Consider the following 16,417-nt stretch of genomic DNA (forward strand, 5'->3'; position numbering starts at 1 on the left):
CATGCACAGTGCACACCCTGCTGTGAAGCCGCAATCTGTCACAGCCATGTGCCCACACTAGTGATGTTGGCGCCAGGGAGAAGTGAGGGAGAGAACCGAGACTGCGCGGCCACAGTCAACAGCTACACTTTTTGTAGCTGCTGACTTTTAATAAACACAGAAACGGCTGGAACTCCATTTTAAGATAAATATATGTTTAATTTGCGACTCTGATGCTGCAGCATGGAGGCAAGTATGTATTTTATTTTTTTAACTATGGCCGGCCATAGACACGTCAAATCTCGGCCAGTCCAGCAGGTGTGTGTGGGCAGGCTGAATGTACCCAGTAAAACTTGGGTACAACCAGCCTCCTGGATTCACTTGTAATTATCGCTAGCGGCTGCCCCGCCTGCCCCTGCCGGGAGCAGACAATTGCTCGCCAGGAGAGATTCCCCTGTCAGCACTGTTTTTGTTCATAGGGGAATCGTGCAAATTTCCTTCCTGCAACCAATTCACACCGTCTATGGTCTGCCTAACTCCAAACTTCTTCTTTAGAGCAGATGTTTAATCTGCTTACCTTTTGCCTTCCCTGTTTTCTGCCTCCCACCCCCATCTACATGCTAATAAAATGTAAAACCTTTCCATTTCATTACATACAGTAACTTATTTCAGACTCAGTGACGTATTCACTCTGTCTTTGTGCTCAAGACTGCTGATAAGGCAGTACAACTGGTTTGGTTGTACAGGTCCCTGGCATGATCAGCTCAACAGGGAGGCCCGGGCAGCTTTATAGTTCATTTCTTCCAAATAAAAAAAATAGGGCTTACTAAATTATACCCCTGCTTCTACTTACTCAAGGGTGTGTATTATTACATTTTCCTTGGCCCCAACAGGTCAACAGAGGGGCCCAGGAGGTGAGAGCATTGAAGGGGACTTTTTCTTCATTTCGGATTTGTTTTTCGGGGGCAGAAGAAATGAGCAGCTGAGCTGCCCGCCCCCCCTCAACTCCCCTTTAATCACTTTAGTCTCAGCGCTATATTAAAATGGAGCGAGGATCATGCTGCAAACATGTGTTTTTAACACATACACACACTCCCGGCCAGGATCAGTGGCCATGAGTGTGTGCCGGGTTTCATGTGAAAATGATACGAGCAGCTCTGAAGCCGCCCGATCACTTCCACAACCGCTGCACTGTATGCCCCCCCATTTGAAGACAAAACTGCATTTTGTTTTAAGGCAGGGTAAAGGGTGGGGCCGAACGGGCGTCCTATCAGGTAAGCTGTAAAGGGCCCCGTGATTTTCAACAGTGGCCCTGTCTGTGCACCTCTACACAACAGAATGCAGACTTTGGCTGTTGGGAGGGGCCAGCAGGATACTGTACATAGCTTCCTTAAAACATCACAGCACCTTGCCTCAGTATTCCCATCAAGCGGTCATAGCACTGATGCAAGGAATGGACTGGCTCTAGGGTAGAGTTCTGAAAATATCAAAATGCCTTGATAGGTGGATGTTAGTCTGGAGGAGTGGGTGATCCTAGGCAGGCTACATTTCCATGGAGACTGCTCTAGATAATGCCTACATGTGATGCTGAACCTACATGACCAATCAACTTGGGTTGATCAAAACTGACACTATCTCAGCCATGCCATTTTTGTCTTGCTTGATCAATGTCCAATTAGATTTTTTTTTCAAATCTTGACAGTGGTCATTTAGTTTTATTGCACAGTGTACAACCACCATTCATCAAGCTGTGATCTCATAACAAATCTACCTCAATATACAGATTGTAATACTGCTCCCTTATACACTAGCTTTTAGCCTTGGTTAATAAACCAACCCTATACATTTTTAGCCCTTTGTTCCAAAGTTAAATTTTTCGTAAAGCTTACTTAAAAAAGAAAAAAAAATAACATTACTTATTTTCAGTGTGATGTGTACCTTCTGCTTCTGTCTTCTAGTTCAGTAGAGATTTCCAGCTTCTGAAGCTCCGCACCACACCGTAAGATTACAGCGGCGTGAGTTGATGGAACTAAGGAGCTGTCACAGGCTCTCATCAATAGTGCCTGACCATGCATACCCTTTCTGCCAGCTTCTCCATTCATAGAAGCCATTACTATAGTTTCTATGAATGAAAAGTGATTTGTGAATGGAGGACAGGTGTATGTGTGAAAGGTCCACCCCCTTTCTTGATGAAAGCTTGTGACAGCTCCTCAGTTCTATTGACTGCCACCACACTCAAAGATTATGGCGGCTCGCTGGGGCGGACTTTGGAGGATGGCAGATTCCTACTGAACTAAAGACAGAAGGCACAAGGGACACATCATACTAAAAGAAAGTAATATCCCTCGTGCTTATTTTGTATTTTTTTGTATGTACATTTAGGCCTTAAGTGCCCATTCATGCCACAAAAACGTCCTCCAGAATTGTTCCGGATGTGTTTCTGCATGCGTGTATTTAACTTGTTTCAGTGCATTTTTGTTGTGTTTTTTTAAGCATTTCCAGATGCATTCCAGATGGGTTTTTTTCACTATAATGAGGTCCAGTGTATTTTTTTATGCTATTTACTGCATTCCAGTACAGTCCTGTGCAGGAAAAAAACAGCATGTCGTACTTTTTTTTTCTGGAACTGAAACACACTGCACTTGTGAACTATACCATTGGAACCCACATAACCTACTTTCCATGCGGTTTTGATTCAGAAAAAAAGGGGGAAGGGGTCCTAAAAGAATTTTCAGGGTTCATAAAACCCAACTCAAAAATGTTAAAGCAAGAGGAATCTTGTTAAATTGTATTTTATTATCTAAGATGCATACCTCTGAATTTGTGTCATGTGAATTCAGTAACACTCTTTCAATGACAGTCTTCAGCAGTTCATGATCTAAAGTAAAAGCAGAAATAAACATGAGTATATGCACATTTTTTTCCCTTCTTTCTTAAAGTAGAAGCCTGGGCTGGAAGTAACTAAGCTTAAAACTGCTCCCACCCACCTTCTATCAATTATAGTATACTAAGTACCCTGTAGAACAGGGGTCTCATGACTGTGGGAGTCATGCTTGTAACTGACAGCCTTGCAATGCCTCATGGGACTTGTAGTTTTGCAGCAGTAGGAGGTCCACCTGTTTGAGACCCCCGCTGTAGAAAAAAAGATGCTTATACTTACCCATTTTCAGTGTGCTCCGGTCCGGTCTAGTGATGGGTTCCCAGCGGCCAGCTTCAGGGGTGAGGAAGGGCAGTAGGCAACAGATGCTCCATTGTAAGCCAATGTGTGATGTCACCGCCCATGCATTCCATCCATTGTCAGTGCTCTCTCCTGTCCCCTGAAGCTGGAGGCTGAGGAGATCACATAACTGGACCAGAGCGCTCTGAGAATAGATAGTGTAAGTTTATGCATCTACCTTTTACAGGGTAGTTAGTATAGGCGTTAGAAGGTGGGTGGGAGATATTTTAAGCACAGTTAGTTTTAGCCCGAACTTATCCTTTTTGTGATATACTGCATTTCAATATTTTGCATTCATATACTTAGCATTAGGGTCTGTTATTTATATATTTACAGTTTTTCTCTACTACCTCTTGTAAAATGACTTTTACAGAGCTCAGCAGCTAAAGCTGAAATTTACACACACTCAGAGCAGCAACTTAACCTTGTCCTCTCTGTACAGAGATTCAATCAGAAAAAGAATGCCCAAAATGACACACCTGCTGTGCTCTCTCATAGCACTATGGCAAACCGTTGCTGTGTATTCAAAGTTCAAATGTATTTGCAAAACAAAGATTGTATATACATAGTAAAACCATAATTAAAACATCAGATTAAACACTGAAAAAAAAAATTACATGAAATTAGTAGAGTCTTTCTTTACAGTTAAACGAAAACTCTAAATTTAGGCTCGGTTCACACTACTGCGATGCACTTTTGATGCGATTTTCAAAGCAATTATATAGTGCAACCTTGATGTGACGATGGATGTGGTTAGAATATTTAATGGAGAGAAACTGCACTGAAATTGCACCAAAGGATCAAAGGAACCTTTTCAAAAATTGCACCAGAGTTACACTGATGTGAACTGGCACCATCGAAAATAATGCGATTTCCCTTGTTGTGCAATTCTCGCACCAGTGTGAACCAGCGCTACAGCATACACAAATTTGGTAAGAACAAACTGAATAAACTGATTTAAAAAACAGAAACTGTTTCAGATTACAAAGCTGGTTCCAGATTTAGTTTGGTTAGAACTTTCTTGATTTACAAATGATAACCTCTATATTATGCTTTGATTTTCTCCCCATTGCAACTTTTTGTACTTGTAAGTAAGTTGTCATACCAATAAGTGGGTTTTTTCTTACATCCAAAATCATCAGAGTAGTATTGGTCTGCAAAGCATGGAGGAAAGCCTTTGCCCCTTCATTGGTTATTCCACATTGTCGCACATCTAGTGCTAGGAGGAGAGAAAGTATTATCAAAGAGATAATTTAGACAGGCAACAAATATCACTTTGTTACTTATATTAGTCACACGGATGTTTCTTAAATTAGTCACATGGATGAATATTAGATATTTTAATTAGAAGCCACCCCAGGAAAAAAATATAAAAAAACAAAAATAAAACAAAATAAAATAAAACCCGGATGACTATGAACTATAGGCAAAGGAGTAAACCACACAAAACAATCAATCCTCATCCATATCAAAGATCGGAGGAATATCAAATCTATTAAGGGGCTCATTTAGAGTGCGTTCACATTGGAAAAAGTACCCTGTGTACGATCAGCTGTGAGAAACCCAGCACGGGTCTCTTTGATTAGCTGCGAGTGGGCAGCCCCATTGAAAGCAATAGGAGTTTGCTGGCTCTCACAGTCAATTGCACCCACTAGCATGTAATTGCTCCAGCAATGATCACATGCGAGTGAAAGGCCCTGAATGCAAGCAGGTATTCGCAAATGTGAATGCAGCATTACATTGGCAGCAGTCCTTGCCACCCCTCTAAAAAGTGATCAACAGCAATCAAGTGCATGTGTACAACCCCCTCTGGTCTCTGTGTTAGGTTAAGGGGGTGCTCAAACCTCACTCCACTGCCAATAATAACTGCCCTAAGCCACTTGTGTGAACAAGCCCTTAATGTTGTAATCACCCATCCTGGCTGCACTTCATTTCCATCCCATGGCATATTTTACAGTCTGGAATAGAGCCTTTGGCTGGGGGGGGGGGATCCACTAGTCTCTTGTCTTTGTAGTATCATATTGACTCTAGCACATGGGTCTTCCCATTAAGGGCTGGTTCACACTACAATTTCTGTGTTCTGGATGCGTTTTTCATGCGCATTTTTGATGTGTTCCAGGTGCGTTTTTGATGCTTTCTGTTGCATTTTTTCCCCCTCTTTTTCCCCTTCATTTCAATTGGGGACATATGTGTTCTGGTGCATTTTCCTGCATTCCATACAACGAAAATGCAATATGATCTACTTTTGTTTACTGCACTGGAACACACTGCATGGGTGTGAACTACAGGCCATTGGAATCCATGTTAAACACTGTCCATGCTTTTTTTTATGCAAATAAAAAATGCACTGGACTGCATCTGGTGTAAACTAGACCTTAGATTCCCAACATTATACCCTTATTTTCTTTTTTTTTTTTTTTTATTACTTTTTAACATACATATATTTTCATCTTCCCTCAACTCTTTCCAGAAGAACAGCTGCACGTGATACTACTGGTTTTCCATGTCTGGCTTTAGCGATTGGATATTCCTTTGGGGCAGCCATACAAGAATTGAAAGTCGGCCACTTGTGTACAACCAGCCTGCCGGGTTTTTCCTTAACGATTAGCCCATTAGCTAAAATCGGCAACACTAATCATTGTGTTCTGCCAGCAGGGAAGGCTCCCCACCAGCAAAATACAATAGCGCTGCAGGAGAAATTTCCCCATCAACACCGATTGTGTTGATGTAAATCAAGCCATTTTCTTTCCTTACACCCGTGTTGGAAAGAAAGGAAATTGCATAATCTATGGCCTGCTTAATTGGACTGCTGAGTTGCAAGTCTTTCTACTAAAGTAAATTTTGAATTTCAATGATTTAATACACAACGCACGTGGACTTGTCAGGAAGATAGAATATGATATCCATACACATCCACTACTGAATGGTCCTCTAATCTATCTTTCTTCCTTGTAACATCCTCTATTAGCTCTAAAACCTCTCCTATCCCCCCCCCCCCCCCCCACATCTGCTTGTTTGGAATGAGCAGTGCACGTAAGTTAAAAGGTCATGTGCCCTGCTCTAGGCATACCATCAATGCCATAGTCTATAGTGCCTAGTTCATTCCATCTTGAGAGCAAGCAAGAGAGGGTGTCTACATTCCTACATACAGTAAAACCACGGAGAATGTAGCCACCCTCTAACAGGAAGTCAGAACACAGCAAAAAAAAAAAAGGCCAAAAAGGCATTGCAATGCACCTTTTTTGAGGTAAAAATACATACTGAAATAGATTTTTTTTTTTTTTTGCAAACCAGAGTTTACTGACACTTTTAGCTGTGACTTCATATTTATGTATTTACATTTGTCCTTACCTTTTAACCAAAGTTCCTCTGCAAGTACTTCTGCTAATGCCTTTGCTCCCTGATCACCAACAAGGGTATTACAGTTGAGAGAGATTCGCCTCAATCCACTCATACAGTCAAGGTCGGGTCTTCTATACCTCAGGCTCTCTGCCCAGGCCTCACTGTGCCTCCTTGTTGCCTGATGCTGACAGAATACCAAAAATAAATAATACAGTTCTACATCATACATTGCACATTATAATTAGAGGACAAAAATAATAATAACCTGGGCCACATGCCCAGTTTAATATTCAGCGAAGTCGTACCACAATTCCATTTTTGGAAAGATGGTTTACAGTACAGCAGTCATATAGCAGGGAAGAAACATACACGTATACACTGCTTTTCACTATTTCCCTGCTATATAATCCTTCCCAATGGCCATGTCCATAGCAAAATAGTTATTGCATAGAACATGGAGGGATTATTTAGTTATTTTACTGTACTCCGGTTTCTTCCCAACAACATAGTGAAGTTGAGGCTGCCAAAGACAGCTGAGCAACCATTTTTAGGTCAAGAAAATGTATATTTAAAGTGAAAGTAATGACAAATAAAAGTCTGCTTAAATGCAATGCCTCTATCTCCCCACACCTATGCTGCATACCATTTATAAAAGAGATCAGTGTAAATACCTTTTTTTTTAATCAACTTTGGTGCAGTCACATGATTGAGAAGCTGCAGCTTCCCTGTGTTAGGGAGCACTCAACGGGGCTGAATTCACAGAGCCATGACATCGCTCGCTGGCTTCCATTGCCCCCTAATGTCCGTGCTCCCTCCCATCCCCTGAGGCAACCACTTGCTGTCACGGGGAAGCTGCATCTCCCTGAACACATGACAGCAGCAAAGCTGGTTTAAATAGCAAAAACAAAAAAAAGTAATTTACACTGAACTCTATTAATAACCCGTATGCAGCATAGGTATGCGTAGGGGGGCATGGTTTTTAGGCAGACTTAAATTAGCCTTTACTTCCAACTTCCATGGACCCATCAGCCAATATAAACATTTAAAAAGGTAAAAAAAGTCTTCCAAAGAGGATAGTGCCTCTATTGTGAGCCTCTCTGATTTAGTTTGACTTTAAACTGTCTCTCTGCTGCTACCTAAGCTCACAAACAGGACAATCAGATTGAACAATCTTCATTATAGATCTACCAACTATGTGGTGAAAGGGGTTACCTGATTGGATACAAATTGATTGGATAGTTTAGGTAGGTTCTCAATGTACGCACTTTTTGTAGTTCTAAACTCGTTTGCACAGAGATTGTTTTGTCAGATTGTAACATGTATGATGACCATTAGAGATGCCTGCACTTACCTGCAGTAAACTTTGATTACCCCCTCTATGCCTGAATATCAAGGCACTTTGAACAGATAGGCTTACACAGGTAGGATTTTGCCTGCTTCTGCCCCACAATGTAAGTTTGCCGGTATACAATCAGCTAAAAGATACTAGCCTATAACTCAAGGCCTATGGCAGCCCAAAGAGGATTCATTTTTTTTATTTCAACCAGCAGGTTTCAGGTTGAACAAAAAGAAAAACTGACTTGATTAGTCCATCCACACATTTAAGGTGGATGGGGGAATTCTCCCCACTGAGTTATTGTAATTTGACAACGGGGAAACTTCCCCGCCATCAGAATAAATTGCTCAGCACTGCTGGTTATAGTGGCGAAAATCTAATAGGGCAGTTGTACAGAAGTCGATAGGTTGATCGAGTTCTATACAACAACAGTGCCCATACATGGATTGAAATGCGGATAGTCCCTGCTGAACTGGCCAAATTTCGATCCATGTATGGCCAGCTTTAGAATATTCAGCCCATGTCCTGTACTGTGTAATTGAGTTTAAACATTTTCCCTAGCACCTGGTGACTTTTTGTTTTCTGTGTAGACTGCATGCTGAAAATAGAACTAGATACCAGAAACGATGTGACTGCTACATACATGTGTAGAAGTTACATCATTAGTGACCACCCACTGGTCCACTGGTAAGCAGCAGAGAAGGAGAGATGTGCATGCCATAATCTGTAAGTATGTTGTGCATACTTGCACATTATGGCTAAAGCTCACCCCCACCAATGAATTTACTCCTGATTTAACAAGGGTTTGACTTCCCCCGACTCCCAGGCTCAGCCCTACTAATTTCTATGCATCCTGTCCGAAAAGGAGGTTGGCCCAAAAACCTGAGAAGTCAAGCCTCTAATAACAAAGTCAAACTAAACCAGAAAAGGCATAGAGAAGAGTTTTCCTCCACCAGGTCTAACACTGAGAACCAAGAAATCTAACACCGCTGATCTCTCGGTTCTCACGGCTTCCTGAGCAGAGAGCTGGGGACTTTCAGTCACCGCTGTCTGCACTGCCCCCCTATGCTCACTGGAATGCTTGGCTGTGGAGGGGGCGGGAGCGTCTGGCTCAGGCTCTCAGCGGCTTGCCGAGAGGCTGAGCCAGGTGCCGGTCCAGGCATGTGGGCGGATCCCCACAGTGGGCTTCGGCTCGCTGTCTTCTGAAAACATGTTCCAGGAGTGTGGAAACTAAATATTTACATGAGCCCGATCTCAATCCAGCGCTGTGCCCGAGAGTAGCATTTCTCACTTCTCACCTCTCACGACAGAGGGGCAGCAGGGGGCCATTGGCTTCTGCTGCTGTCAATCAAATCCAGTGAGGAGGGAGCGGGGCCGAACAGGGCTGTGTGTGTGTCTATGAGAGTGAGCCCACACGAATGCTCCCATAGGAAGCGGCTTCCTATGTCAAAAAAGGAGCCAGGGGCGTTAGTAGGGGACCCCAGAAGAGGAGGTTTAGGGCTACTCTGTGCAAAACCATCGCACAGAGTATGCAAGTATGACATATTTGTTATTTAAAAATAACTTTACCATCACTTTAAATGTTTGAAATGGCTGACAACTTTGCCTTCATTTCACTCAACCCTTACAACTTACAGGAGAGAGACACTAACTTAGAGACACACCTGTGATAGCAAACAGGCTCCTTTGCAGGAGAGGTTGTCTAAGTTAATTGTCCTGATGGGCTCAAAGTATGGTTATTGCAGTGCAGACAGAACCAAGTTGAGATGCACAAGTAGTACACAGTGCTGAAATTAGGGTGTATTGTGAGATACACCTTGAAGAAAGTTTTTAACAAGGGAGAGCAAAGCCAGGGATCTTTGACAGAGAATGGACAAGGTCAAAACCTGTGCTTTCAGAGTGCTTAAGGCCAAGTTCTGGTCAACAATTGATTGTAGGAAGACCAAAATGTGAGGCACAGAATACTCTCTGGGACTTTTCACACAAGGCAAAGATGAATTTCCAGGTACAATAGCATCTTCTTGCTTTTAGCAAGGTAAGAAAAACAGACTTCTTTATCTTTTAAGACCTGGCAACAGCCATTAAGACTTAGTCATGGACTCTGAAACAGGATGAAATAGAGGGTCTTGAGATAGCAGATCTTGCCTATTGGGAGGAGGCCTGGGGTTATCTGCTAGAAGTCTATATATATATATATATATATATATATATATATATATATATATATATATATATATTCTGTATATCTGTGTACCAAGCTCTTCTGGGCTGTTTCAGTGCAATTAGAATCACTGTTTTCTTCTTTTACTCTATCTTTTGAGCAGATGAAGCAGAATTCCCACTGGAGGGAAAGTGTAGATTAGCCTGAATTGAGACCAAGGGAATTATTATACATCCGAGGCTTGTGCTAAAGGATTGTTGCTACAAACAGGAGGTAGCTGGTGCGTTCCAGCAGCCATCTTGATCATTTTCTTTTTCCTTTTTCATGGAGCTGTGCAGTGCTGGATATAGGCCGGTCAGGACTCCATCTATGGAGCATGGAACCGAGGCCCATTCTCAGTGGGTATGTCATGGTTCGCCAGCCATAGATTATAGAGGCGTTTTTCAGGCTAACCTTTGACCCGGTCTGTGACCTAATTTCCACCCCCACCCCCCCACATGGGTCACACAGAAGTGCATTTGTGAGTAAAGAGAACAACATATAAATCTGAGTACCATTTGCTGGTTGGCTTAGTTCTGAGGAAGAAGGTGCGTCCTGGAAAATGTGTCAGCTTACTAGCAGCTCGGCTTCCCTTGTTCATCATGTGATTCCTGGATTGTGCTACATATGCTTTTAATGCCTTCTTTATGTCTAACTTTGAGTACCCACGTGTTTATGTTTTTGTTCCACACAATAAATCTCTGGCAATGCACTAGGCATTTGTGCCTTCCTGTGTGCTTTTTTGTAGTTTATACTGGATTTTCCTTTCTGAGGAGGGCTGCGAACTAACAGACATTCTCCACTCACAGGAGAAAGGGTGCACTTTCATTTGGAAGAAGGCTTTTGGGAAGACTTGCTGGGTTTTGTGGCCCAGGTCATCCACTGAGGTTTTGGGGTTTTGAAGTTGAAGCCTGGGTACAGCAGTTAGATGATCTGCATTTTGAGAAGGTAGAGGCTCCTGAGGAAGGGGGGTTAGGATCTTTCGCTGTAAGAGTAAAACCTTTCTTTCTGTGACATCTTTGATGAACTTGTCAAGTACCTCTCCAAACAAACACCTTTCTTGATAAGGCATATGTGTGAAGCGTTTCTTAAAGGCAGCTTCCGCTGTCCAGGCATTTAGTCACAAGATTCAACGCATGTGAATGGAAAGTAGGGCCAATCTTGAAATTTGTCTCCTAACATGTTCTGGAGAATCCACACAAAAAAGTAGAGCAGTCACTAACTGCTGTAATTGCTCTTGTAAAGCACAATGCTGGAAAACAGGGTCATATTGGTTGTTTATTGCCCTAGCCGTGTTAGCTGCAGCTTGACATAGTGAGACTGCAGCAAGAGCTGGTTGCAGGGCTTTCTATCTGCAGTAGGTATGGTGAGATGTTTAACACAGACATGTCAGCATCAACTACAGGAATAAACTGCTGCTTTGTGAATTATTTTCTCACTAGATTTAGTTTGGCAAAGACCTGGGGGGAATAAAAATCCTGTCTGGAGTGCTCCAAACTGCACATTCCATTTGTTCATGAACAGGGAATGTTTTAAAAGATTTTGCAGGTCTCTTTGCACCCAAAGAGGAATTCAAATTTTGAGGATAATCAAGCTGCATAATGCTAAGGCATCTGCAGATAGCAGCAGTGAGCTCCTCTATGTTGGCAAGCAAGTTGTGTGAAGCTCTCGCTTCAATATACGGTAGCTACAATCTGGGGGAAGAAAAATGTTCTGCAGATTCCTCCAAAATAGCCTCCATGTCCTCTTCATCCTCTTCCGTGTCTGCTTCATCTAGGGCAGGCATATTGGGATCTGATTCAGGCAGAGAAATTGTAGTGGGAAAAGAGGTGTGGCGTCTGAGCCCCGGGCAAAGATAGTTGTGCTAAAGCCATTAATTGTCTGAGTAATTGTGACACATATAAGTCTGCTTTTGTCAGGTAGGTCGCTTGTTGTGTGCCTAAAACAGAGCTAGAATTTTACCTCATCACTCTGAATTCAGTTCGCTCTCTCTCTCATATATATTATATAAAACAATGGTTGCCTGTTTGGAGTCTGTATATGAGTACACTGTGCAATCTGCAGTATACATGTGTGTACAATGGGATTCCCTGGAAAGGCTTTGGCATTTCAAATGTGATATGTAATATGATCAAGTGCTTTTTTCTCTGTTTTCTTGAGGTCCAACCCATCTAGAAAGTCATCTATTTTTACTTTTTTGTGGCAGTCACATTTGTCTGCAGTTTGGTCTTCAGGGAGGTGTATAGAAGTTCATGTTGTGTTCAAGTGCCACATTATCTTGGAAAAGGTGTATACAGAAACTATATATTAGTCTTATGAGTGCTGCTTGTTAATTATATATTGTATTAGCACAAAAGTTTAGATTTATTTCACCTTGATAATACTTGCAATAAATTCGGCTCCACGCCATGTGAGATTGCATCCAGTAAAATTAACCATTTTGATTGTTGGCGAATTTTTCACACTTTGACAGATAACTACAAGAAGAGAGAATATTCATAATTAGAAAGAGAAAAAAAAATGTCAACCAACATAAAAAAAAAAAAAAAAAACAATGAAACCAACATGAAACAAAAAGGTTATAGGAAAAGATAAGAATAAGACATATTTTGCTGTGGCATTCAGTATAATTGACAAACAGAAATAGTGAAAGTCTGGCAATGCTCTAAAGTGTCAATTTTTTTTTTGAATAGAGTAGGGAAAGTTTGGACCCATGTCAAGTTGTTATTGCTGTCAATTTGTCCTGGTGACCACTGTTATCAGGACTGAAAATTATGGAAAATCCCCTGTTTAAATTTTTGTCCCAGAACAGGAATAGAAGGAAATTCTTCAATGGAGATTTGAAAAATATAAGAATGTGGCACTTACTCAAAGTAAATAAACCTCACATATAATGATGGATAAAGAACCAATCAATGTGCAAATATGCAAAAATATAAATAGCGTAATAACAATGCAGATAATGCAATATAAGAATAATAAAGCTTCATATATATATATATATATATATATATATATATATATATATATATATATATATATATATATATATATATATATATATAATAAAATAGTTTGCTGTGGAACCTGCATGTAGCAGAAAGGCGCATTTTTGATCTGTTTGAGGTGAGAGGCTAGGGCGGACCATTTACGCACCTCGGACTGTGGAATCTCCTTGGACATTTGGCACTTGCACTTTCTTTGGATGAACTTTTTTTTCACTATTGGATATATGTCACTATATATGCTGGATTCATCTGCACTTTAAATGGGACTTATTTTTTGCACATGCTTTTGGAGTCTATTTATTGTTATTAGCACATTAATCACTTCGTTGTTCAGATTGCACATATTTTCATTGGAAATATTTATCTGTATAAGTTTGCACATTACATGCCCTTTATTTCATTATATATATATATATATATATATATATATATATATATATATATATATATATATATATATATATATATATATGAAGCTTTATTATTCTTATATTGCATTATCTGCATTGTTATGATGCTATTTATATTTTTGCATATTTGCACATTGATTGGTTCTTTATCCATCATTATATGAGGCGAGGTTTATTTATTTTGAGTAAGCGCCACATTCTTATATTTTTCAAATCTTTTTAGTGTGGGAACACCATTGATGTTGGCAGCTACTTGTTAGGTTAAATTCTAGAGTCGTTGGTTTGCGCATTAGTACACCCTCTTTTTTTTATCATATACTTCCAATGGAGATACTTTTCCAATGACAACTTATAGAAATTTTCCTCACTTTAGAGACAGTTTCTCTCTTGGAACATGGGACAAAGATGGATAAAAATAGAATTAAAAAAAAAAAAACTTAATTTACTTAAGAGAAAACATGGAAATGAGGAATTATTTTAATCTTTACAGCTTCATCTGTTTTTTCTTCCTCTTGCCCCATCCACACTAGCATCACAAAGTATCTCCAGTGTCCTACTGCAGCAAACATCTCAACCCACAGACTATTGCAGTCTCCATAATACAAAATATAGGTAAAATCCACCAGGGTGAAGGAGACCAGCTTGTAATGATCATGGCAGGAAGGCAATGCTGTAATGCCTCGTACACACGGTCGGATTTTCTGACGGAAAATGTGTGATAGGACCTTGTTGTCAGAAATTCCAGCCGTGTGTAGGCTCCATCACACATTTTCCATCGGATTTTCCGACACACAAAGTTTGAGAGCAGGATATAAAATTTTCCGACAACAAAATCAGTTGTCGGAAATTCCGATCGTGTGTACACAAATCCGATGGACAAAGTGCCACGCATGCTCAGAATAAATAAAGAGATGAAAGCTATTGGCCACTGCCCCGTTTATAGTCCCGACGTACGTGTTTTACGTCACCGCGTTTAGATTGATCGGATTTTCCGACAACTTTGTGTGACCGTGTGTATGCAAGACAAGTTTGAGCCAACATCCGTCAGAAAAAATCCTAGGATTTTGTTGTCGGAATGTCCGAACAAAGTCCGACCGTGTGTACGGGGCATAAGAGTACAATATTAGGGTCCCTCACTGATGGCCGATTGAGCATTCTGCCATCTACCGAAAAACTGAGATATACATGTTAAGAGAACTGGCACTTTAATACCACGCTTAACGCAAAGGCAGCATTTTGACAACATTAAACGTTTTAGAAATGGACAGATGAGAATGCATTAGAAAGATATGGGATTAGAGTTCACAGATGGGAGACTGCTGTTTTTTACTGAGTGATTGCTCCATTTAAAGTTCATTAATTCACATACTGCAGCACATCAAACAGCTGATCGTACAAGGCGTTGCAGATTCAAAAATACAATTTTAAATTTATACTCCTCTGATCTCCATGGAAACCGGGAAACTGCAGATATGAATTCCTCAAAATAAAAGCAGCAAGTCACTGGAGGAAATACTGCCGAGAATGACTCACTGTGTCCATTGCTTGTGCAATCTACAGCTCAAGCTCTTTTTAAAACACACAAGCAAAGCAGCTTGTGAAGATCAGAGAGTACATAAATATCTCTTTATGATGCCAAGTCATTTTGATTGAACCCCCAAGTCAAATAATGTACTGCATGATTAAGAAGAATCATATTCTGGACATAACTTTGTATGGATCTTCTCAGACAGGTGAGGTCAGAAGCTACTGTGAAACATTCATGTTGTATATTTGTGCTGCTGGCTGGAGGTATACGAGTAAAAGTTGCAATGCATTCATTTACTAGGCTAAAGGAAAAACAGATTCCTACAATAATGTTGGGGCTTCAAATATGAACATCACATAATAGATGAAATATACAGAACAGGGATATGCAATTAGCAGACCTCCAGCTGTTGCAGAACTACAAGTCCCATGAGGCATAACAAGACTCTGACAGCCACAAGCATAACACCCAGAGGCAGAGGCATGATGGGACTTGTAGTTTTGCAATAGCTGGAGGTCTACTAATTGCATATCGCTGATATAGAATGTACAAATGCCAAATAGAAAAAAAAAAAAAAAAAAAGTAGAAAATGGATTTCTTACTTACAGAATCAAGTTCACAAGAAAATGGCAAACCTACTATTGCTAATTCTTCAAATATGAGCTTAATTGTATTATTCTAAGTATTTAAACTAGCCAAAACAGGAGGAATACAAGTGATTGCATCAAAATGGCAGACCCTTGGGACAGCCTGCAAGCATATTCTGGGTATGCCATGTCACCTTTTTGCTGCTCTAAACAGTTGGTCTAATGCAATTCTCACTTACCTATACTTAATCAACAGATTTTTTTCCAACAGTGTTTTTTAGGCCTACCAAAATTTTTGGGAACCCACAATTGAAAATGAGCATATCTGTGGCACAATACTTTATACTGCTTGGTAAAAAAAATAATGAAAAAGAGGTTTAAGCAAGTTTTGAAAGCGACGTCTCTGGTGCAGATCACCTTGTGAAAGACAAGTTTGTGTATGCCTAATACATGCCAACTGGCAAGCTTAAAAATGGCTAGAACGTGGGTGTGTTCAGAACATGGCTAAGTGAGCAGCATACAATTGGAGCTCTGGAGCAACAGACGGTATTTTTTGCTCACAGTGCACTTCATATCTTGCCAAACATAGCTGGTTTGTTAAGCCTAAACAAAAACAAACAATCTGGTGACTGATGCAGGGACACCTCGTAGCTGGCCATCTACCATTTTTTCTCACCCCACAATTCTGACCTCTCTGTAACCAAGATAGCACCCACTCGTTTCACTTCTGCACGCGAGATCAGATCACTGGGCACACCATTGCCAGACCCGTATGGATCAGAGGACAGCTCACAGTGAGACTTACATCAA

The 16,417-nt window shown here is 40.7% G+C and overlaps 1 protein-coding gene across 2 annotated transcripts in view; it reads right to left on the bottom strand.

Moving 5' to 3' along the window:
• CEP78 (centrosomal protein 78) overlaps nt 1-16,417 on the bottom strand; it is a 109,622-nt gene that overhangs the window by 68,571 nt on the left and 24,634 nt on the right. Inside the window, exons 5-8 of one of the 2 annotated variants that reach the window (XM_073633885.1) lie at nt 12,448-12,551; nt 6,548-6,716; nt 4,302-4,415; nt 2,793-2,857 (exon numbers count right to left, since the gene is read on the bottom strand). In XM_073633885.1, the coding sequence (XP_073489986.1) occupies nt 2,793-2,857; nt 4,302-4,415; nt 6,548-6,716; nt 12,448-12,551 (452 nt within the window). Of the gene's footprint in view, nt 1-2,792; nt 2,858-4,301; nt 4,416-6,547; nt 6,723-12,447; nt 12,552-16,417 lie in introns of both variants that reach the window. The other variant, XM_073633875.1, reaches the window with a different exon arrangement.

This window comes from Aquarana catesbeiana, linkage group LG01, assembly GCF_042186555.1.
Source record: "Aquarana catesbeiana isolate 2022-GZ linkage group LG01, ASM4218655v1, whole genome shotgun sequence".
Taxonomy (NCBI): Eukaryota; Metazoa; Chordata; class Amphibia; order Anura; family Ranidae; genus Aquarana; species Aquarana catesbeiana.